General features: G+C 48.6%; 1 protein-coding gene across 2 annotated transcripts in view; it reads right to left on the bottom strand.

Annotated features, from left to right (window-relative positions):
* DIP2A (disco interacting protein 2 homolog A) overlaps positions 1-24,164 on the bottom strand; it is a 119,448-nt gene that overhangs the window by 23,421 nt on the left and 71,863 nt on the right. Inside the window, exons 10-23 of one of the 2 annotated variants that reach the window (XM_030330702.1) lie at positions 23,487-23,603; positions 21,170-21,280; positions 19,792-19,915; positions 19,336-19,445; positions 18,793-18,895; positions 17,266-17,330; positions 16,938-17,031; positions 15,446-15,565; positions 13,874-13,988; positions 12,389-12,528; positions 10,590-10,726; positions 10,106-10,186; positions 9,560-9,687; positions 7,515-7,629 (exon numbers count right to left, since the gene is read on the bottom strand). In XM_030330702.1, the coding sequence (XP_030186562.1) occupies positions 7,515-7,629; positions 9,560-9,687; positions 10,106-10,186; positions 10,590-10,726; positions 12,389-12,528; positions 13,874-13,988; positions 15,446-15,565; positions 16,938-17,031; positions 17,266-17,330; positions 18,793-18,895; positions 19,336-19,445; positions 19,792-19,915; positions 21,170-21,280; positions 23,487-23,603 (1,560 nt within the window). The remainder of the gene's footprint in view (positions 1-7,514; positions 7,630-9,559; positions 9,688-10,105; positions 10,187-10,589; positions 10,727-12,388; positions 12,529-13,873; positions 13,989-15,445; positions 15,566-16,937; positions 17,032-17,265; positions 17,331-18,792; positions 18,896-19,335; positions 19,446-19,791; positions 19,916-21,169; positions 21,281-23,486; positions 23,604-24,164) is intronic. The other variant, XM_030330705.1, reaches the window with a different exon arrangement.

Here is a 24,164-nt window from a genome sequence, read left to right as displayed (position 1 = left end):
CACATACTGACACGCTGACCTACTCAACACTGGCGAGAAGCCGGAAGGCTTATGAGATGGGTGAGAACATGCACATCCAAAGGTCAAAGAGGCAGTGACCTCTGAGACACTCTGTTCAACGAGAAGACACGGAAAGACGGAAAGATGTGTGTACATTTCCTACAGTGTAACACACATATACATACACATATACATAAATCTGGAACTGCTTATGTTAAAGAAAGGAAAGTTAGGGAAGCTGTAGGGGGCAGAAGCAGACTTCTCTGAATATCCCTGGCGTTCAGATCTGACTTCGGAGCCATGTATATTTTACTTACAAAAACCTTGAAATTTTAAAAAGCATTCCCCAGTGACTGAAAGTAAGATAAAACAAATGAACTTAGCCGCACTGGAATCAGATTGGTAGCAAAGGCCCATAGAGAGAGTGTATTTATTTAAACATGGTAATTTGATTAGTACCCGCCCCCTGCCCGTGAGATACGTCCTGTGGGCAAAAAGAATTGCAAATGGTAAGCTGCTCTTGGAGATCTCACGTTTTAGAGGTAGTGTGGAGACTAGGATTTTGAGACTGCAGTGCATAGTGTGGCCTGAGGCACGTGAGTGACTGCTGGGAGCTGTGGATGTCTGCAGTCTTTCAGTGTGGCAGAGAGGAGATCCATGGCTTATGTAAAAACCTTGTGGGGCGGAATCTGGCTTGGAACTTGCAGCATGAATTCATGATGGAGGCATCATTTCCTACTCTGTCCACTGAAAAAAGCCCAGAAACAGTGACTGAGCAGCAACGTCAAGTGCCCCGATGGTGGTACCCAATTCCATTTGCCCTAGGAAGTAGCAGGGTCCCTAGAGTCCCCACCGTGACACGTCGAGGACACAAAACACACTGCCTTCCCCCAGCCTCTGAACTTCCTCGTCTCTGCTCTGGCCTCAGAGAATCCCAGGGGAATGTCAGAAGGATTCAAGAGCCAACCTGAGGGGCTCCCACTGGCCACTGAAAAATAAAAAAAACTATAATGGATTGAAACGCATACAGGATGTTTAAATCCACTAGTTCTTTTTTTTTTTTTTTTTAATTTTTTTTTTTCCAATGTTTATTTATTTTTTGGGACAGAGAGAGACAGAGCATGAACGGGGGAGGGGCAGATAGAGAGGGAGACACAGAATCGGAAACAGGCTCCAGGCTCTGAGCCATCAGCCCAGAGCCTGACGCGGGGCTCGAACTCACGGACCGCGAGATCGTGACCTGGCTGAAGTCGGACGCTTAACCGACTGCGCCACCCAGGCGCCCCTAAATCCACTAGTTCTTAACGAAAAGATAAACAAAACTCAGTGGTCACTTTTAGAGGATTCTAAGAAAGCATCTCACTACTCTGAAATCACTCCTTGATCTTGTTTTCCTATACAGCCCACCACCAGGCCCCCAGGTGACCGAGGAGGACATGCACTCTCCAAAGAAGAAACTTCTAAGGCTGCTTGGGTAATGATGAGAAAGTAGCACCACTGTGAAGTCCTAGCAGATCAGTGACTACAGGAGCGCTAAACATCACATGCCACCTTCTATGAAGAACATTTGCCAGAAAACTGAACCTGAGTCTGATCAATCCTCTGGATCTAACCACAATGTGCAGGACTACAGGGGACAGATGACTGTATTAAATAACACCACAGAGGGACAACTGCCAGAATTCAGGCTAAACAAGCATACTGGACAAAGAACTTGGTTTTGTCCATAAACTAATCACAAGAAAAATATGATAAAGAATCTATAGATTAAAAAAGACTTAAAGACCTGTCCCCACCAAGTATAACTTTTCACCTCATTTTGATCCTGAGTCTAACAAACAAGTTAAAACATTAAATAATCAGGGAAGTCTGAATCGTGACTAGATATTTAATGACAACAAGAGATTACTGTTATGATAAAAACACAGCAGGTATAGAGGGAACGTACCTCCCTAAGAAAGGCCATATTTGACAAGCCCACAGCCAACCTCATTTCAATGGGGGAAAAGCTGGAAGGTTTCCCTTTATGGTCAGGAACAAGACAGGGATGCCCACTCTCACCACTTCTATTCAACATGTATGGGAAGTCTTAGCTACAGCAATCAGGAAAGAAAAAGAAATAAAAGACATCCAAATAGTAAAACTGTAACTATTTACAGACGGCATGGTCTTATATATAGAAAACCCTTAAGACTCCACCAAAAACTGTTAGAACTGATAAACACATTCAGTAAAGTCGCAGGGAACATCTGTTGTGTCTCTATACACCAATGAACTACCAGAAGGAGAAATTAAGAAACCAATTCCATTTACAATTGCACCAAAAATAATAAAATACCTGAGAATAAATTTAAATGAGGAGGTGAAAAACCTATACACTGAAAAACTGACATAGATTAAAGAAACTGAAGACATAAAAAATAGACAGATACTCCATGCTCATGGATCAGAGGAATCAGTATCGTTAAAATGTCCACTCTACCCAAAGCAATCCACAGATTCAGTGCAATCCCTATGAAGATTCCAACAGCATTTTTCACAGAACTAGAAGAAAGCCTAAAATCTGTATGGAACCAAAAAAGACCCCAAATACCCAAAGCAATCCTGAGGAAGAACAAAGCTGGAGACATCACCCTTTGTGATTCTGAACTATATTACCAAGCTACAGTAGCCAAAATAGTATGGAACTAGCATCAAAACAGACATACAGGGCACCTGGGTGGCTCAGTCGTTTAAGTGTCTGACTCTTGATTTAGCTCAGGTCGTGATCTCATGGTTCATAAGTCTGAGCCCGGCACTGAGCTCTGCACCGATGGCGTGGAGCCTACTTGGGATTCTGTCTCTCCTCCTCTCTACCCCTCCCCTGCTTGTGTACGTGCACTCTCTCTCTCTCAAAATAAGTAAACTTAAAAACAAAAGACGTACAGATTGATGGAATTAGAATAGAGAACCCAGAAATAAACCCATGCATACACAATTAATTTACAACACAGGAGGCAAAAATATACAATGGGGAAGGGATGGTCTTCAATAAACGGTTCTGGGGAAACCAGGCAGTCACATGAGAAATAATGAAACTGGACCCTTTTCTCACACCACCCACAAAAATAAAATCAAAACTGGTTAAAGAGTTGAACGTAAGACCTGAAACCATGAAACCCCTAGAAGAAAACACAGGTGATGAGCTCCTTGACATCAGTCTTGGCGATGATTTTATGGATATGATGCCAGAAGCAAGAGCAACATAAGTAAGTGGGATCGTTTCAAAGGAAAAAGCTTCTGCTCAGCGAAGGAAACCATCAACAGAGTGAAAAGACAACCTACTGAATCAGAGAAAATATTTGCAAACCATATATCTAATAAGAGGTTAAGTTCCAAAATATATCAAAGATTCCTACAACTCAATAGCACAAACAATCCAGTTAAAAAATTGGCAAAGGGGGGCGCCTGGGTGGCGCAGTCGGTTAAGCGTCCGACTTCAGCCAGGTCACGATCTCGCGGTCCGTGAGTTCGAGCCCCACGTCAGGCTCTGGGCTGATGGCTCAGAGCCTGGAGCCTGTTTCCGATTCTGTGTCTCCCTCTCTCTCTGCCCCTCCCCCGTTCATGCTCTGTTTCTCTCTGTCCCAAAAATAAATAAACGTTGAAAAAAAAAAAATTTTTAAAAAAAAAAAATAAATAAAAAAAAAAAAATTGGCAAAGGATCTAAATAGGCATTTCTCCAAAGAAGACATACATATGCTCAACAGGTACATGAAAAGGTGCCCAGCATCATTAGTCATCAGGAAAATGCAGATTTAAAAAAATGAGATATCACCTCATTCCTGTTAGAATGGCTACTATCAAAAAGACAAGAAATAACAAGTGTTGGTGAGGATGTGCAGAAAAGGGAACCTTCATGCACTGTTGGGTGGAAATGTAAATTAGTTCAGCCACTATGGAAAACAGTATGGATATTCTTCAAAAAATTAAAAGTAGATCTACCATATGATCCAGCAATTGCACTACTGGGTATTTACCCAAAGAAAACAAAAACTCTAATTCAAAAAGATAAATGCACTCCTATGTTTACTGCAGCAGAATTTACAAAAGCTAAGATATGGAAGCAACCCAAGTGTCCATGGACGGATGAATGGATAAAGAAGCTGTGGTGTGTGCGTGTATACACACACACACACACACACACACACACACACACACACACACAACGGAATACTACTCAGCCACAAAAAAGGAGATCTTGCCATTTGTGACAACATGGATGGACCCCGAGGGTATAACACTAAGCAAATTAAGTCAGAGAAAGACAAATACCACATGACCTCACTTACATGTGAAATCTTAGAGCTCACAGATACAGAGAACTGACTGGCGGTAGCCAGGGCTGGGGTGGGGGCTGGAGGAAATGGGTGAAGGGTCAGAAGGTACAAACTTCTAGTTATAAAATGAACAAGTCCTGGGGAGGTCACGCACAGCATAGTCACTACAGTTAAAGACGTGGTATTGCACATTTGAAAGCTGCTAAGAGAGCAGATCTTAAAAGTTCTCATCACAAGAGGGGCACCTGGGTGGCTCAGTCAGTTGAGCATCCGACTTGGGCTCAGGTCCAAATCGGGCTCTGTGCTGACAGCTCAGAGCCTGGAGCCTGCTTCAGATTCAGTCTCCCTCGCTCTTTGCCCCTCCCCCTCTCATGCTCTGACTCTCTCTCTCTCTCAGAAATGAAAAAATCATTTAAAAAAAGTTCTCATCACAAGAAAAAAGTTTGTAATTATGTATGGTGATAAATGTCAACTAGGCTTACTGTGGTGATCACAATATATATAAATATGATATTATGTTGTATACCTGGAATTAATATTATGTCAATTATATCTCAATTTAAAAATAAATAAAAGATATGGCACCTGGGTGGCTCAGTCAGTTAAGCATCTGACTTGGGCTCAGGTCATGATCTCACAGTCCATAAGTTCAAGCCCCGCACCAGGCTCTGTGCTGACAGCTCAGAGCCTGGAACCTGCTTCAGATTCTGTTTCCCTCTCTCTCTTCCTCTCCCCTGATCATGCTGTCTTTCTCTCTCAAACATAAATAAACATTAAATAAACAAATAAATACAATTATTAATTTTTAGAGATGTGATAGTGATATTTCTTGTTTAAAGAAATAACAAAATCTTTTTAGTTTTTATTAATTTTTTTTAACGTTTATTTATTTTTGAGACAGAGAGAGAGACAGAGCATGAACGGGGAGGGTCAGAGAGAGGGAGACACAGAATCTGAAACAGGCTCCAGGCTCTGAGCTGTCAGCACAGAGCCCGACGCGGGGCTCGAACTCACGGACCGGGAGATCATGACCTGAGCCGAAGTTGGCTGCTTAACCGACTGAGCCACCCAGGCGTCCCAAGAAATAACGAAATCTTTACAGATAAAATGTGATATCTGGCATTTGCTTCAAAACACTCCCAAGGGAGGGGCTCCTGGGTGGCTCAGGCCGTTAAGCATCTGACTTCAGCTCAGGTCATGATCTCATGGTTTGTGAGTTCAAGCCCTGCGTCGGGCTCTGTGCTGACAGCTTGGAACCTGGAGCTTGCTTCAGATTCTCTGTCTCCCTCTCTCTCAAAAATAACTAAATATTAAAAAAAATTTTTTTTAAATAAATAATAATTAAAAAAAAAACACTCCTGGGGGTGCCTCGGTGGCTCAGTTGGTTAAACGTCTGACTTCGGCTCAAGTCATGGTCTCCCAGTTTGTGAGTTCGAGCCCTGCGTTGGGCTCTGTGCTGATAGCTCAGAACCTGAAGCCTGCTTTGAACTCTGTGTCTCCCTCTTTTGCTGTCCCTCCTCCTCTCGCACTCTCTCTCTCTTTCAAAAGTGGATAAACATTAAAAAACAACAATAACAAAAAAGAACAACAACAAAAAAACCCCACTCCTGAGGGAGAAGAGGAAGAGGCCTGGTGGGGACACAGATGGGGCCTGGATTGGTAACTGTTGAACAGAGTGATAGGAACATGGGGATTATTACATTCTTCTTTTTGTTTGTTGTACTAAAAATATTCCATAATAGGGGCACCTGCGTGGCTCTGCTGGTTAAGCATGTACACTGTTGCCCATAGCAGTTTTTATTCATAACAGTAAAAAATTAGCAACCCAAACGTACATCAAGACGGAAATAGGTAAGCAAAGAAACACAACTCAGCAATCAAAAGGAATTAACCACTGATCCACACAACACAAGGAATCTCAAAAACATGCTGAGGCAAAGAAGCCAGACAGAAGAGCAAACACTGTGTGATTCCCTAACACAGAACGTCTGTACAGGAAGGAAGACGTCCTATGCTGCTCCCCTGTACTGACACAAAGCCTGTTCTCTGGGCCGGCCAGCAGCATGGGGGCGAGGGACACTGGAGTGATGCAAATACTCTGCATCTTAGATATCGTCGTGTAGTGTTACTTGGGTGCATACTTTTGCCAAAACTCATCAACCTGCCCACTTAAAAATGGGCTCATTATACCTGTAAGTTCCATCCAATCAAGTCGACTGAAAACCTCTCACTGAATGGTACCTTTAAAGCTGGTGTGCTTTACCGGACGTAAATTTTACCCCCTTACCCCCAAAGAGAATATGTTGAACCCCAGTTCAGTATGTGAGAAATGAGGGCCGTGCAGGGAAAGACGGTGCCAGTGAGTGGGCAGAGGGACAGACTGGGACAAGCAAGTGTAACAACATGTCAATCACTGCAGAACCTAAAGACTGCATATTAGGAATTTTCTGTACATTTCTTTCAACTTCGCTGTATGTTTTGCGTTTTCATAAAATGTTGGGAAAAGCACTGGTGCGGACGTGCACAAGCTCTCATTTCTCACCAGCCCCCGGGGCAATGGCCTGCTGTGAATCCAAGTAAGAGTCTCTCTTTAAATCATCCTAATTGACAGATTTATGGGACTGCTGTTTTGGGACATACTAACCCTTGAATAGCATTACGGTTTCTTTTTTTTTTTTTTTAATTTTTTTTTTCAACGTTTATTTATTTTTGGGACAGAGAGAGACAGAGCATGAACGGGAGAGGGGCAGAGAGAGAGGGAGACACAGAATCGGAAACAGGCTCCAGGCTCTGAGCCATCAGCCCAGAGCCCAACGCGGGGCTCGAACTCCCGGACCGCGAGATCGTGACCTGGCTGAAGTCGGAGGCTTAACCGACTGCGCCACCCAGGCGCCCCAGCATTACGGTTTCAAAATGCGGTTCTCTCATCCTCACAAAGCCCATGTTTATTTAGTGCCTACTGTATGCAGGCAGTGCGGGGTGGAGGGTCCTGGAAGCCACGACTCTCAGTGGGTCAACCCTGTGACCAGGTGGGGGGCAACCACACATCGGCCTGCTCAGCATGGCTACAAAAGGTGCTCCAAACACTGAGGTAGAGAACAGGGCAGGCAGGCAGGGCGCCGAAGGGTACAGCTGTATACTTGGACTCATCACACTCCGAAAAACAGGCCAGAAAGGCAGCGAGCCGCCTGGGCCCACCTGCAGCACGCGACTCATCCACTGGAAGCTGTCCTCCTCGGAGGCATCAGGCCGCTGCTCAGCCACAAGCACGATCCGGTCATCGTGCAGCACCGTCACGGAGAACACGGCAATCCTGGGGGAAAACGAGGACAAAAATGACCACCCAGCAAAGGGCACTGAGCAGGACACAGACACTCGCTCTCACTTGGACGATGTGAAAGTGCTAGTGTTCACAAGCCAATCTAGCAACCGGCTGCTTGCTTCGAATCTAAAGAGCAACCAGTCCCTAATCTCCTACAGTGTGGCTGAAATAAGTTCCAATTCACTAAAACAAAAAGGACTTCGGGGGAAAGCAAAACAACCAGGCACATATCTTAAAAGACAATTTTCCTTAATTATAATACATGTGGTACATTTCCGTGTGCAGAAATCTTTGTCCACAAGTATTATGAGTTCTATGGGGTGCCTGAGTGGCTCAGTCGGTTAAGTGTCCAACTCTCGGTCTCAGCTGGGGTCATGATCTCATGGTTCATGGGTTCAAGCCCCGCATCGGGCTCTGTACTGACAGCGTGGAGCCTGCTTGGGATTCTCTCTTTCTGCCCCTCCCCCTTGCTCTCTCTCAAAATAAATAAATAAATTCTAAAAATTTCTTTTAATAACTTAAACATCCTTAAAGTTAAATAATAACTTAAAAGCCTGCTTCTCAGATGCTGCCCTCCCTCCATGCATGTGCCCCCTCCCCTGGGGTCTGCTTTCTGGACGCCAGCCCTTTTCTCACTCCATCTCTCTTAATTTTTCTTTTCAACTTTCTTTTTCCTTACTTCCGGAGAAGTTCCTTAATCTGACTTTCCAACTTATCACTTCCTTCTCTAGCTGTTATCTATCCTACTGTTTATTCCATTTATCACGTTTGTGTTTAAGAACAAAGAACTCCTTTCACGTGCTAGCATTCTTGGGACATTGTTCCTGTAGGGCACACTCTATCGGCTGTGGCTCATTTTGAGGTGGTTACGGTGGTGGGGACAGGAAGGTACCCTGTCCAATGGGAGATGCAATCACCCAGACCTCCATTAATCACTTGAGATGGCACGGATTTCTCAGGATTGGCCTTCGCCTCCAGGTACCACCAGGTTCCGGTGGCCTCCCTAATCTAGTCCAGAAACAGGCGTGGGCCACCCTGACCTTATGCCTATGGATACCCACACCAACAGTGTCCCATTTTTGCTGTGAGGGCAGGTCACGATGTCCTGGCGTCCCATGCTCTAGGCACCCATACAGGCTTGCCCTGCCAGTTTCTCCAGGGTGGTCATCCCCCACCCCTGTTGTCCTGACCTAAGAGAAGGGCCAGCAGTGCCCACCATTTGGCAGAATTCCTTAAGGATTTCTTTAAGGGACATTCAAAGGCAGGGTCTAGCCAGGCTCAGGGGTACCTTAGTGTGAGTAACAAGAGCCCCCCCCTCCCTTGAGAAGAAAATTGAAAAAGCTCCGTCAGTTCAATGGGCCAACTAGGAGACCAGGCTGCTCCTCCAGGGCAAAGAGCTCAGGAAGTGAACAGAGTCAGACAGGGTTTTCCTCTCCTCACCCTAGCTGCCCTGGGTCTAGGCCAGAGGTCCATTTATTGGCTCAACAGAAATGAGAATCTTTAAAGGGCTTGCCTAACACACTAGAAAAGCTGAATTGATTCTTATCCCAGGAGCAAGGTAGGGCCTCTGTGTGTCTCGCTGAACCTTAGCAGAAGAGACACTCGGCCATCGGTGATTTCAGAGCACCTGGTACTTGGTTGTTTCGGTTTGCATGTCTAGGTTCTAGGATGCTGACCCAAGTGCTCCATGGGCCTCATCCTCTGAAAGAGTTGCGTGAGCACTGTGAGAGGTGAGGACAGAACAGGCTCCTGGCTGCAAAGATCATGCTCTTTCTGTGAAGTTTTTCTGATGGGCCGGAAGTTTTAGGTTTTGTGTATTCAAATCACTGGGCTTTCCTTCTACTGAAGACAGGCTTCTCAACTCAAACTGTAAGTAGAGAAGGGATCTAGAGCCACAGCACAGGGACCCGCAGCGCATCACCTGCCTCTGTAGACAAACTTCATGGGCTCCACAGCCAGCGCAGTGGCCACGATGTCATCCGCGTTGTGTCTACGAACTCCAACCACCATTAGCCCATCCAGCTTGCCCACGACAAAAACCAGGTTATCCTGGAAGCAAGGACGCTGGTCAGGACTCAGGATACGCAGGCAAGCCCTGGGGGGGTCAGGCAGCTGATGGCTGCTCCAAGCAGCCAAAAGCACATGGAAACCAAGGAACAGACGGGTCCACATGGCCCAGGGGTGGCTATGGGGTGGAAGGGTCATGCAGCCTGGTGGGTTGGGCTGGGGGCCAGGGGACATCTGGAGGGGAGTCGGCGGTGGAAAGGTGAAGCTGTACAGGACTCCTACTGCTACTGGGCCTACGGGCATCAGGAACATCCTGAGCTGACAGTCCCGTCGTGTTTGCTGTCCTGTGCGCTATGGGATGTGGAGAGTAGTCCATGGCCCCTAGATACCCAATAGATGCGGGCAGCGTCCCTCCCACTGAGGTGTGGAGGCCCAGGTCCTGGCAGCAGAACATACTCACAGGCCCGATGAAGCCCAGCAGCCCTGTCCTGGTGAAAGGCCTGTCAGACACGGGGGCTCCTCCTGCTGTGACCGGGACAGTCTGCATAGAACAGAGAGGGGACAGTCAGGCTGTGGTCCATGGATAATCAACCAGCTGGCCACTAAGACGCAGCAGGCAAGCAGGAGAGCTCAGCACACACTCTGCCTGCTGGCAGATGAGGCTGTCGCCCAAGGTTCCCTGGGCGGGGGAAGGAGTCCCTGCCAGCAGATGAGACCCTCCTGGGGCTCCCACACCCAGCATGGCCTGTGTCCCTCCTGCTACCCCCTTATTTCCACGTGTCCAGTGCCTGGCCCAGAGGAGTGGGCACTCATTGGACTCATCCCAACAAGTCAACACTTCCAACATGCGAAGTGCTGGCTTCCGGGAGCTGACCTTGCCCAGTGTGCTGCATCAGTGCTTATGGAACTTAACTCCAACATAAAGGTCACAAAAAGGTACAAACCTCAAAGACGCTCTTTGTGATTCCAAGTAGACCATAGTACGCTGTGCCAGTTGCGCTGGAATTGACACATATTTCTCCAACCTCATCAGTTTTACAGAGATAAGGGGTACCTTCTACCTTCACAACACACACATCAGCTAAAAAGAGAAAAAACCCTCAAAATCATAAGCATGGAAATACACTTAAATGGGTCATTCACAGAGATCTACTTGCTGCTACGTTTGCAGTTATGGGAACAAAACATTATATACGCAGTATGTTCTTAGGATGAGTTCTAGGACATGTAGAATCCACGCTCTATGCAGGCGCAAATCTACATTTTATACGTAGTGTGTAACCACAACACAATGCATCCTGCACGTATAAGCCCGGGCTGACAGGATTCCACGCCCCCTCATGTGGCCCTCCTGAACCCACGGGACAGGCCGGCTGACCCCATAGTTCCCTTGTCACTAAGCAGTTCCCCAGCAGACAATCCTGGGCATTGGGGACCTTGCCTGTCAGGTCACTGCAGCCCCAGGCCGGCCAGCCCTGCAAGAGCAGGCCCACAAACAGCTTCCAACAGAAGAGTGACGTGCGTGCCAGAACACACAGGTGTCTGTTAAAACAAACTCGGTCACTCAGTGATGAATTAAGCAGCCTGTGGGGGCCTGCGCACTGCCCTCCCTTGGACTCTAATACATGCTCCTGTCCAAAGACTCAGGCGATCAGGAAGACAAAGAAGGGGCACTCATTCAGCGACTTTTGTTTATTCACAAATCCAACCATGTTCTGTAAAGTGGAGGCTGGTGCTCCTGTGCAGGTCACTGTGAGCCCGCAGCTCACAGCCAGATACTCTCACAATAAGGCACAAAAGGCCGCAAATCCACTTCATGCGGGGCTAACACAGTGCAAGGTTAAGTATCTGCTTAGCAAGGCGCCATCAGCCCTCACCAGGCCAATCGGCTCCGCAACTGTCCCAGTGAACACATGCTGACCTGGGGAGCACTGCACACACACACCCAGAGGAGCACTATACACACACACACACACACACACACACACATACTCCTAGGGGAGCACTGTGTGCACACATGCCTAAGGAGGGTGGTCAAGATAGTTACCCATGAATCTCAGAAAGGCCTGCATGGTGAGGAGACAGCAGAGCAGCTGTGAGGTCATCGCAGTGAGGGGTAACCTCAGAGCGGCATGAACAGAGCATCCCCTATTCACAACTGTCACTAGGGACTCCTGGGCCAGGCTCAGTGCTCAGTTTCCCTCTGCGACACTTAGGTCGCTCTATCACCCTCTCCTGTGGCATTGCCATGGGGCCAGCATTCAGGCGCACGGGGCCTAATGGGCAGGAGGGCTCACGTAGGCCTTTCTGGAAGCCACAGGAATTTCCTGGAAGCTTCAGGGTCATGCTCCTAATGTAACACATACTCCTTGCTGGTATAACCCAATTATCAGGCTGTTTACAGACGTGCAGTGAGGTTAAATGCCTCAACGTGTGTGACGCACGAAGCCTGTACCTGGCCTGCAGGGACTGCTCCGTTTCCCAGACACCAGACAAGCACAAGTCAGGTTCAGAGGCCACAAGCACACCCTCATATTTTCACTCAACCTTAAATTTATCACAAGGGCAGGCACAAACTGAAAAGATGTATTACAAATTAAAACACCAATTTATACAGAAAAACATTGTTAATAAGCCTTTTACTTGTGTGCTTGCAGAGCACTCCTTCAAAGCCTGGAGCACTTTGGACTCTCCTTCTGTCAACCGCTCGCAGGACAAGACACACTCCGGCTGCATCCCTCACCTCCAGGCAGCACCTGACCCACGTCCTGAACAGTAAGAACTGACAACTTCTCTTCAGTATCAACTCTGATCACGCCAAAACTGAGACCGCTCATCGACAGGACAGCTTTTCGTGGAGGAGGTCCTCCCAGGTCTGGTGGCCTAGAAAACGAAACCAGACCAGCTGACAAGGGGACAGAGCCCATGGGGGAAGGGACCCACGGCCCACCTAGCCTGCAGGACGATGCTGCACCAAAGCCCCTCTTGGCACCACACCCTGTGAGGACAACAGGCCACACGACTGGCCACAGCAGACAGTCTTCCTGAAGGCGCTGCAGCGTTTCCACCCCACGTGCTATTCCCCACGTGGGGACCTGCACACACCTCCCACCCAGAGGCAGGGTCTGCGTCCCTTCCTTCATCTGGTGGGCCTGTGACAACCGTGTAAGTGATACTATGTGACTTCCCAGGAGGGGTCCTAACGGTGATTCAGCTTCTACCTGGCTGTGCTGAGACCTTTGCTGGGAGCCTTGGGCAGCCAGGTGAGCAGAATGACGTGCCTGCACAGGCCCAGGGCAGCCCGCTCCAGAGACTGTGCAGGAAGCCACGTCTGCCAGCCCAAACTCCGGACACAGAGAGCGAAGGGAAATACAATGGCTGTTGCCAGCAGGTGTGGGGGTGGGGTGCGCAGCTGCAGCTGGGACCCGAGTAACAAAGGTCAGTGTTTTCTCCAGTGAGAAAAAGCACACTGTTGGGCAAGAGAAGTCACCACAGAACAAAGGAATGAAGAACACCTTATGGCGTGTGAAGGATAAAGATGTTATTTTTCTTGCTGAGTTGTTAAAATTCTAGGATTACTGAAGACTTGCACATATGAAAGCACAGACTATGAATATACTAATCTAACATTCTCGACTAACCATACCGCCCCCCACCCCAGGATGGCACTCGGAGCTGCTGGGGACAAGAGCCCTGGGGCAGGCGAGAGGTGACCCGGGAAGGAAAAAGTGGCCTGGGGAGCGCCATGGGTGTGGGAGGAGCACAGACGGCCCTGGGGACTTCCCCGTGAGTGGGCGGTGCTAAGCATGGGTCACGGTGCTTCTCCAGGAAGGGTGAGGGCCCCACAAGCACAGACCCCCGTGCACGGCTGCCAGCACTTGCAGATGCAGGGCCCTCCCCAGGGCAGGGAAGAAGAGCCCTGGCTGCTATGTTTACCAAGGCCAAGGAGGAGGAGAGGCGCTCAGGGAAGACAAGCCCATGATTACAGTCCCGGGAGCAGCTACACAGGTCCCACCACCAACAGGGCGAGGGGCATGTGCCCCGGGGGACCGCGCCATCACTCTGCACACACGCCTGGGAACCTGGCACAGGATGGCGCGTTGATTGCTCCAGAGCGTTGACTGCTCCTACTGCTCAGAGACAGACTGGCTGTATTTGGTACCACAGGTAATTCAGCTGTAGGAGTGAGAACTCCGTGTTTACAAGACTAAGCAAGCAACCACATTACCTGCGGATGGCGACCGTCAGCGCCTCAGGAGAACTGGCGCAAGGACAGATGACCTCTGGCCTCAGCCCTCTAGACTGGAAGACATTGAGGAACGCATCACAGGAGGATATGGACCCTGCGTAAGACAGAGGGAGACAAGCGGAGGGGTGGGCTGTTTCCATGAAAAACACGGTGCATTTTGAAATCACTAGCAGAGAAGAGTTGGAAATTCCTCCCAGAAAGCCTGTGTCTAACCCCTGCCGTGTTTCTGAGTTCTAACTCACAGCCAGCCTTGCCCTCACCCCTCCTCCCAGGTCTGCTGAGTGGGAAGTGACAGAGGAGTGTTTACAGGCAACTCTTCCTCCTCACAAGGCCCAGGTGCATGTAAGCGCCTGCTGTGGAAAGCGCCTTGGGGCCACGGGGTCCCTGCCCTGAGCGGCCCATGCACCACCCCCAGGCTGCCCCCCTGCTTCTTCCCTGCTCTCCCTGGCCAGTCTGGGGTGTCACAGATGTGGAAACTCAGCTCCCCGGTAAGTGGGTGCTGCCTGCTTGGGGCCGCAACCATCAGGACCCCAGGGCCGTACCACAAACCTCAAGCTCTCTGCCACAGAGAGGCCCAGGAAGGGGAGGGGCCCGCGTCCCGCTCGTGCTGGGCACTGGTAGACAGCAGAGGACACACAAGACAACCCAGCTCACTCAGGGGGCATGCGGAGCGGCAGGGTCTGAGGTTTGTGGAGGATCAGGTCTGGCGAAGGGCTTCCTCGTGGAAGCCTAGCGACCGGGAGGGTGGAGGCAGTGCCAGGTGAGAAGCTGTTGGCAGTGGGCTGTTCAGGTGGCTCGGGGACACAGAGCAGCGAGCAGCTCTTGGTATCTTGGAGGCAGGATGGAGGAGGCCCTGCTGGGCCCAGGTGTGGGTGGAGGAGCTAGAAGGCGGTGTGCCCTCCTGAGCGGTGGGGGACCCAGGGGTGCAGGGCTCTCAGGGCCCTTCTCACCAGGGGACTAGATGAAAGGCCAGCCTCTGGTCCAGGGTGGTTTCAATGCAAAAACAGCAGCACACAGCTGTTAAACCCACAAGAAAACCCACCTACCTGGTCAAGGGCTTTGTGCTGCATAGAAACCCCACCAAAGGTCAACGGAGCCTCCCCTGCGGCAGGCCTCGGACAGCCCCCAACGGGCAGCCACGCTCAGACCCTGTGCAGAGCCCAGGGCGCACATCAGCCGCCAGGGGAAATCCCACAAGGAGGTGGAGCCAGATCAGTGGGGCCGCAGGGACCAAGGACGGAGGCTGGGACAGGCTCCCATTAACATCTACATTCTGGTCATTTCTTAATGTATCTTCTGTCAATGGTGTTAAAACTGCTTTTAAACTCAGAGCCTTCATAAACATGCATGGGAGATACCAGTGGGTACCCCCCCCCCCCCGCTCCCCACCACCAGGGGTTGTATGTCACAGCAGGTTACAGGACATTCATTTATTTCATGCACACGGAATGTCGCCATGCTGTTTCTTCCATCTTCTACTAAAGCCTCTTCCCCCCAGAGTCAGGCCTGCGGGAGGAGAGGCCACGTCCTCCACCAGCTGGGCTTACTCACAGGGGTTTGCGCCATCAGCCACGATCAGCATGCGCAGCGAGCTGAGGCTGACGTCCCTCTGTCCTCGCTGAGCTAGGAGAGACCAGTGCATGTCTCGGGATTTCACCAGCGCGGCCCGGGCTGCAGAGGAGGAGCACAGACATGCCCTGTGTCATGGGAAAGTGGTGCCCTGGCACCTCACAGACACACATGCAGGTGCACGAGAGGACAGACAACACAGACTTGTTGCCTGTCTGTGTTGTTGCCTCCCTGCAGCCATGTCCCATAGGCAGTGCAACTGTCCTGACCTGCTGTGCTTAAAAACCAGCTCTGAGGTCTAATTCAGACACAGAAATCTCAGATCTGTCTCCCAACTTTAATTTTCTCTTAAATAAGCTCTATCTTGCTCTTCCCATGTCTGCTCTTCTGTCTTCTGTGGTCCCTACCTGAGCTGCTGACTCACACGGTCATGTGGCCAGGCCCACCGTGTGCTGGGAAGACACCAGGATGTGAAGAGACAGACTCGGCCCTCAGTCCTGGCTGCGCACAGACTAGTGGGCCACACCTGCCAAATCCACCACAACTTGAGCTGTCCTCCATAAAACAGGAGAAACAGAGACAGCTACCACCCAAGGCTGTTGCAAAGATGCACAGCAGAGCACGCACCCAACGTCCGCATGTGGCCGCCAGCGCTGCGATCAACATGGGCAGTCACCGGGGACAAGTTAGTGGGAGAAAAGAGACCTGAGGCCCAGCCTCTGGGCTTTCTGAAGGTGCCCCCCAGCCCTGCTGGAGTAGAGACAGGGCCGAGGGTTGTGCAGGTGCTCAGGGAGCACTGCAGCTAACCAAGGCAGGGGGCAGGGCAGGGCACGGCAGGGCCCATGGACAGCCCCATGGCACTCTGTCTACATTGCTTCTTTGGAATCAGCAGCTCTGCTAGTGGTGGCTTGAAAAGCCCGGCTTCAGATTAAAACCCTCTCTATCTACTACTAAGAATTGAGAGTAGTGATGTGACTGTAAAGGAAATTTCAAGAGAATAAAATCAGAAGCCTATGGTCCTTGCAGGAGAGAGCTGTCATGGCGCTGTCCTCCACAAGGGTCATCCAGGCCGTGCACGCAGGTCAGGCAACGTCTGAGACGTGGTCACGGCACATGCGGGCTGTGGGGGCTCCTCAGCCCGCATCTGCAGTTCTGTGTGTCAGCTTTATTGTTTTCTTAATCTAAGTGACCTCTTTTTTTTTTTTTAATTTTTTTAACGTTTTATTTATTTTTGAGACAGGGAGAGACAGAGCACGAACGGGAGAGGGTCAGAGAGAGAGGGAGACACAGAATCCGAAACAGGCTCCAGGCTCTGAGCTGTCAGCACAGAGCCCGACGCGGGGCTTGAACTCACGGACAGTGAAATCGTGACCTGAGCCGAAGTCGGACGCTTAACCGACTGAGCCACCCAGGCGCCCCCTAAGTGACCTCTTTAATGAAGGGTGAATCCAACGACGGTGCTGTTTCCCGTTACCTTTATACGAACACACTTTCTGAATCCAGGACAGTGGGTTCACTTTCATCAGTGCGTACGGGATGCTGACCACGTGCATCCTATTCATAACACTCTGTGAAAAAAAACCAGAGGTGCTCAGGGGCAGGCCTCGTCCAGGGGCAGACAGCAGAGGGCCACACCACGCCAGAGAAGGCAAAGATAACGTCAATGGCCTTCTCATGATGACACTTCATTTCAGATAAGGGTTAATTACATCACCTAAAAATAGGGATTGGTGTCATCTATTGATAGGAAGCACTAGAATCCCTCATTGCAACAATTAGATCATTTAGCATACAACACTCACTGTTAACACTCCATGCCACAGACCAGCATCCCTTTTGAAATCCAGCACATTTGTTAATGTTTCAGCTGAAAGTGGACAAAGATGGTTAAGCCACTGAGTGACCCTCTTCACAAGTCATGTGCATTTTTAAAGAAACCGAGATGAATACATCATTGACATGAAGGGTTTTAGGAAACATACACAACATTTCCAAACACCATGCACTAATTCATCAATTATCTTGGTTATCTATTCATATTACCAGAAAAACTCAAAAGTAGGTCAATATGATTTTGGATTCAAACAGAGAGCTATGCTGATCCCTGGTCCGAAAACACAAGCAACGGCGTGCCCAAGGTGGCTGCTCAAGCCTCTCACTCTGCAGTGAGATGTGGGGTGAGGACTCACCATGGACACGCTTACTTCTCACTTTACACCCAGACTCCCCCATTTCTCGCACCGAGGCCACTACCCTCCATCTTCGGGCAATGTCACGGGCTGCTCGTGTTGTAGCCCCCTCAGAAAGCTGCCCCTTCTCTCTGCTCTCCCCCAGCGGAGGTGGCGGACGCATGAGCGGGTGGCGACCCAGGCCGCACACAGCCTTGTGCTCGGCAGGACCTGGCTCCAGGCCCCACACAGGGGCTGTGAGCAAATGTGGCCCCCATCAAAACCACAGCAACGCCCAGGTGCATCCCCACAGGATGGACACCAAAGGTGAACACAGGTCTGCTGTGCCAGGAAACATGAGTGCTTTCTGAATAGGTTCTGTGCACACGCTCCCTTTGTTAGCTAAAGAGCCCACATGAGAAGGGATACATAGATCTTGACAAAAAGAAAACCATGTGACTTGATTTAACGAATCCAATTTTTAAAAAATTATTCAGGCCCTTGAATATATCTAAAATCATTTTCCAAATCTTAACTGAAGTCTTCAGCTACCCCTTTTAATTTCATTATTTTTTTAACCCCTTACTTTTAAACACCCATATTTTAGTTATTTAAACACACCATTCAATTTACTTTCTAGTTTTATTCAATTCCAGTATTGCTATGGTAAGGAAACTACCATGTATCCATTGTTATAGTTTTTAAAATAACAGTTCTCTAAGTTAAATATCCAATATTTAACAGTAAATGGGGGGGGGGGGCTACCTATATGTTACCAACAGAAAATCTACAACCATAAAGATTCCATTTCTGTATTTGCATGCATGACAGCTTAAGCCAAAACCATACTCATAGAATATAGTAATACAAACGTGGGTCCAATAAGATGGTTTTCCATTTTTTTTTTTTAATGCAAGATACACTGCCTCTCAGCTACATCACAGATTGAACCAGCCCACCAGGCATAAGCAAGTGGCAGTGTGTGAATTTCATGCTCTGTAAAATCAACACACACATATATTTTTTTGGAAAGGCCCCTGAGTGGGGCTGCCGGGGTGACCTAACACCCACGCCTCCAGCACGAGCAGAGAGAGCACCGAGCACTCTGGCGACCGGCCCCACCTGGGGCAGAGGCTGGAAGAGCTGCCCGCATGCCCTTACCTTCCGAGTAGCCGCAAGCCTGGGTCAGAGCCCGGCATTGTGCCAGCAGGGATGCGTGGGACACCGTGACCCCCACTGTGCTGCCTTCTTTGCTTGTTTTATACTGAAAGATTTCAAGAAAAAAAATCCATTATGTGATGCTTCTGGAGGCCACAGCAGACAGAATGGGAGGCTGACAGAACTTAAAAAGGAGAAGTGGTCAGTCGTCTGTCCCTCACTAACCATCCTGTCACACCAGAGCACACTTTATGCCATGACTCTCAGGGTGACACCCACAGAGGAAACTAGGACACACCGTGGGGCAAGTGTCCCAGCACACTGGTACACACAGGCTCCCCCTAACTGCTGACATCCCGAGGGAGCTGGGGAGGGATGATCAAGCAGGAGTGAAACCAGACCTGACTGAGCTCCCATCCTGCCCTTTCTGCCTCTGAGGTGATGGTAAGACAGAGGGTAAGTGTAAGCCTGTGACCACGCACACTGTCACGGGAAACGAGCTGGGCTCGTGGGGTCCGCAGGCTCCGAGCGGGACGAGGTCATTACCTCGATGTAGGCAGTCCCGGCCCCTGCATCCCGGGCCGGTGGATGCCAGTCTTTCGGGGGCTTGGTCAGATGCTTCCCATCGATCACCAACCAGGCGAGAGGGGGCCAACCTGTGAAGGCACGGACAAGGCACCGGCCCAGGCAAGTGGTGAGTGGGTCTCAGGGCTGAGCCGCCCGCCACTGGCAACTAGCCACTGAGCACCCCGGGAGCAGAAGTCTTGGTCCCGTTTACTCTACATTAATTCATATTTAAGTCAGTGGGTGCCTCTGACCTGTGACCACCACACCAAACGGCGCAGGCCTAGACCCTGAACTGGGGCAAGGGGTGGGTGGCGAGATACACAGGCTTGTGACCAGGACCTCACTCCTGAAGACCCCTCAGCCCACATAAGGTTCGGCTGCCACGAAAGGATACCCGCGCACCGCAGGTGGACTCCCCCGCCTGCAGGGGCCTACCTTTGAAAGCTGCCACCTCTCCGGTCTGTGCCTTGGGCAGGCCTTTCTGACAAGCATCCGTGGTCAGGGCCAGGGCAACGCCACAGCTTCCCAGCAGAAACCCAACCTGCTGGCTGCCGGCGTCCTGCACAAAACATGGCGAGGCGCTCACGGGGCCGCCACCAAGGGCCCTGCCCGCTCAGGCCCACACACAGAAAGCAGAGTGCTTCACCTTGCCCTTGCAAAGTCCTACAACCCAATCCTATGTAGTAGAGACTATATTTTCATGAAAGTAAAATATAAGCATTTTTAAATTTAAAAGACGTATTTTTGCAATGAAATACAAAGTTCTAGATAATAGGCTAATTTCTCAAAGTGTTTTCCTGCAAACGACATTTTGGAGCATTTTAATAAACTCCAAAAATAACAGCATGGAAATTTCCACTTGAATTGTGTTTAAAATTTACATATTAACCTGGGGAGTCCCGACCTTTGACACTTTTACTTATTCCCCACAGAAATGCACATTCCCTGTCAATGCTTCTTCTATATGTGTCCCTCAGTAAAGGTTTGTCATTTTCTTCTTGCAGGTTTGACAAACCTCTTGCTTCTTCCGAAGAGTCTCTGTAGTCAAATATCTGTTCATCATATATTATCCTTTGAGATACACTGGTTTTATTTAAAACTTTACTTTTGGGATTCTTGAGTATTTGTTGCTGACAATGCTCACTTTAAGTACCTGAACTCTGAAATGGTAGACAGCTTTAATCTTCTAAAATACACGCTTTGTCTACTCCTAAAATGCTATTCGTTTTCCATAACCAGATTACTGACATTTACACTTAAGATGGACTGGCTACCCAGAACATCAGCAAGCTCCCCACATTAATCATTTGTTGGTAACAAAAAAACACATGCTGTTATGTAAGTGGACAGAAATGCAAGAAAATTTCCATCTTGCATATTCAATATTATCACTGAGAAGTGAGCTACAATACATTAATTACTGTGTGATTTATTTATTCCTAAGAAATGAAAATTATTATCAATAAGCATATGGTTTTGGGAGAAAGTTTAACGAAATCTTATCAAATCATAAATTCTATTCATCAGAGAAAAAATGCTCACTGTCTGTACTGGAAAGTTCACAGAGATGATATATTAGCTCCATCTACAGCTTCTAAAAGTCCCTTTCACCAGCAAGATACATACAAATGAGTAACTGTAGGTGAAACTGCATCTAATGTCTCCCGAAGTCCTGCCATGCAGGACCCTCCCGTGGGTCAAAGCAGCACCTGTCTGCCAGAACACGTCCTTTCCCGGGAGGGCAAGATAGGACGTGTCGCCTCTATGTGTCAGCTTTGGAAGAAAACCCCGCGGCCCAGACAGAGTGAACTACCTTTCTTGTTAGCGGCACTTCTATGGGGACAGGAACCAGCTCTGCCAGGAGACAGCCATAAAACCCCACCATGAACATCACAGGGTCACTGTTCGGAAACACCAGGGCCACCTACAACAGCGCGAAGGAAAACCATGAAACCCACTCACGAAGCATGCGATCATTCTCAACACTCAGGATCTCTGCTGACTAGATGGAATCTGGGACAGTTTAGATGATCTTACAGCTTTTCAAATTGGGTTCAGAAAATGTAATTTGGAGGTTAATTCTTGGTCCTTAAACTCCCTCAACCATATAACTTTTCATAGTTTTTAGGCTGGGATCTTTATTCCACATGCAACAAAATAATTTAAAATGTTTGTGTCCAGAGGCAGTCCAGCCCCAGTCTGGCTGTGGGATGGGGACCTGGCTCTGTGCACTCTATCTGGGCAGCAGCTGAGGACCCCTGGTGAGGTACCGCCCCCCCACATCCGCCAGTCCAGGCGAGAAGTGCCGGAACCAACAGGAAGAGTGGACTCGGAATCAAATGACACCTAAAGTATCTTCCAGAAGGTAAGGTCCTAGCACCAAAGTTTTAGCTGAACAGATCTTCACTCAAGGCTTCAGTGTACTGACAGGGGAGGGGGGAGAGCACCGAACACCTCAGCTAAGACCCCTACAGCTGCTGCCTCCTGCGGACTCCCTGGGGGGCCCACCTGATCACCATGCTGCCACTGTTTAAGCCGTATCTTCTATTTATCTTACATTTTTATTTTTATCAAAAACATTTTAAAAACACACAATTTAAGATGATAAAAAGTACTAATGAAAAGTAATACCCATATGCTCCGCCCTTCCTCACTCCCCAAGGCAACCACTTAAAAAATATCCTAGGGTTGCCTCGGTGGCTAAGTCGGTGAAGCATCAGCTCTGATTTCATCTGACTCTGATTTCGGCTCAGGTCACGATCTCATGGTCGTGAGGTTGGGCTCTGCGTTGACAGCATGGAGACTGCTTGGGATGCTCTCTCTGCCCCTCCCCAGCTGGCACACCAGCATGCACACTCGCTCTCTCTCAAAACAAACAAACATTTTTTAAACATCTTACATCTTCCTCTTGCTATTTATTCATATTTTTAAATATTATGATGCTTATACTACTATATTCTATTTTTTGAACATGTCTCAGTATCGATTTTACTTCCTATCACTGTAGATGAACACTCAGCCCTCTGTGTTCCTGCCTCTTTCTCTTCCCCCATCCTCCAGCTTCCATTTCTTAGAACATCTGATAAACTTAAAAGCTATTTATGGAACAAGATTTTTATAAGCCCCAAATCTTGTAGTGAGTTTGCCTGAAACCATAAATGGTAAGTCAGAAGAGTGGACAGACTGCTGATGTGGGCCCTTGGACACAAAACAATGGCTGCTAACAACTCTCCACTTCATTAAGACAAAACTCAAGCTACACCTATAGTCTCTGCTTGAGGTCTGGAAATCAAGTTTCTAGCAAGTTAATTTGTTGAAAAGGGCAAAGCTCTCCTTCAAAAGTTGATGTAACAGTGGTTGCACCAGAACTATGACCTGTAGCTTTGAGACTAAATGTTTGGTATGAAAACATTTTTAGAGAATTTGTTATAAAGAGTCGTGTTTGTTCACTTTTACAAACTCTATTCCTCAAGGGAAGAGAAATTTGCCACCCACATCTCATAATAAGTTCATTCACTGTGATCCTGTCAATCTTTCATAATTAACCTAACTACGTGGACTCTCTCACAAGTCAAGAAGAATATCTGGAAGTCTCTGTCCCTGCAGGAATCTTTTTCAAGAAAAATAAATTAGTGATTCTGGATTCATTTTATTAAAAAAATTTTTTAACGTTTATTTATTTTTGAGACAGAGAGAGACAGAGCATGAACGGGGGAGGGGCAGAGAGAGAGGGAGACAGAATCAGAAGCAGGCTCCAGGCTCTGAGCCACCAGCACAGAGCCCGACGCGGGGCTCGAACTCACGGACCGCGAGATCGTGACCCGGGCTGAAGTCAGACGCTTAACCGACTGAGCCACCCAGGCGCCCCGATCTGGATTCATTTTAAAGCACACCATAAATCAGGAATTGTTACATGCTTGTTCTAAAGCACAAGCATTGTTCTCATACTATTCACATGTTTACAGCCTCGTCCACATCTGCTGATGGTGACAGCTACCACCACCTTTAGTTGCTTTGCTTTCCAGTTTCCACTGGCCAATTTGTTCTAAAATGCTCCACCACGTGTGTTAAACACCTATCGAAAGTATTTTCCAAGTAGCCAAGCAGTCGGGTGAGCTCCTAAGTCTTACCAGATGCTCAGGAGCAAGCCCCAATCCTGGGACCTCCGTCCTCCTGGGCTGCCCTGCTCTGCGGCTCACTCCTGTTCCCCTTGGAAGCTCAGAGGCTCCTTTCTGTACGTGGTCCTGCTGCGGAAGCAGTAAGGAGTGTTGCTGAGCTTTGCTGCAGGCCCTTCACTTTGAAGCTAACACCCTCCAGCTCCAGGATGTTGACTGGCGTTACTACAACCATTTACAACTCTCTACTCTCTGTCCTCCTTCCTGTCTGGAACTCCTACTGGCCAGATGCTGGACCTCCTTGACCAAGTCTCACATTTGCACTATTTGTTCTTCCCACTTTCCATCTCTTAGTCTTCCCTACTAGCATCTTTTTCTTGATTTATGGAGCAATATGTTCATCTTAGTTCTCCAGGGATAGTAATACTAATTTTTTAAAAATTCCTTTTCTGTTTCTGGCTTTCTGCCAAGTTTCTTTCCTCTTCCTCTCTCTTCCTCCCCTGCCTGGCCACCATCCCCTTTTCTTGTTTTTCTCTTCTTTGCCCTTTGGTTGTTCTCTTTCATTCAGGTTTCCTTCTTCAAATGTCCTTGGCGACTGGTTCTATTTAAAGAGTGGGCACTCAGAGTTGCATGAAACTTACAGTTTCACTACTGGGTGATCTGACCACAGGCAGCCTCTCTCACTAGATTTTC

This window comes from Lynx canadensis, chromosome C2 (genome assembly GCF_007474595.2).
Source record: "Lynx canadensis isolate LIC74 chromosome C2, mLynCan4.pri.v2, whole genome shotgun sequence".
In the NCBI taxonomy this organism is placed as follows: Eukaryota; Metazoa; Chordata; class Mammalia; order Carnivora; family Felidae; genus Lynx; species Lynx canadensis.
This window is presented reverse-complemented; position numbering and strand designations above follow the sequence as displayed.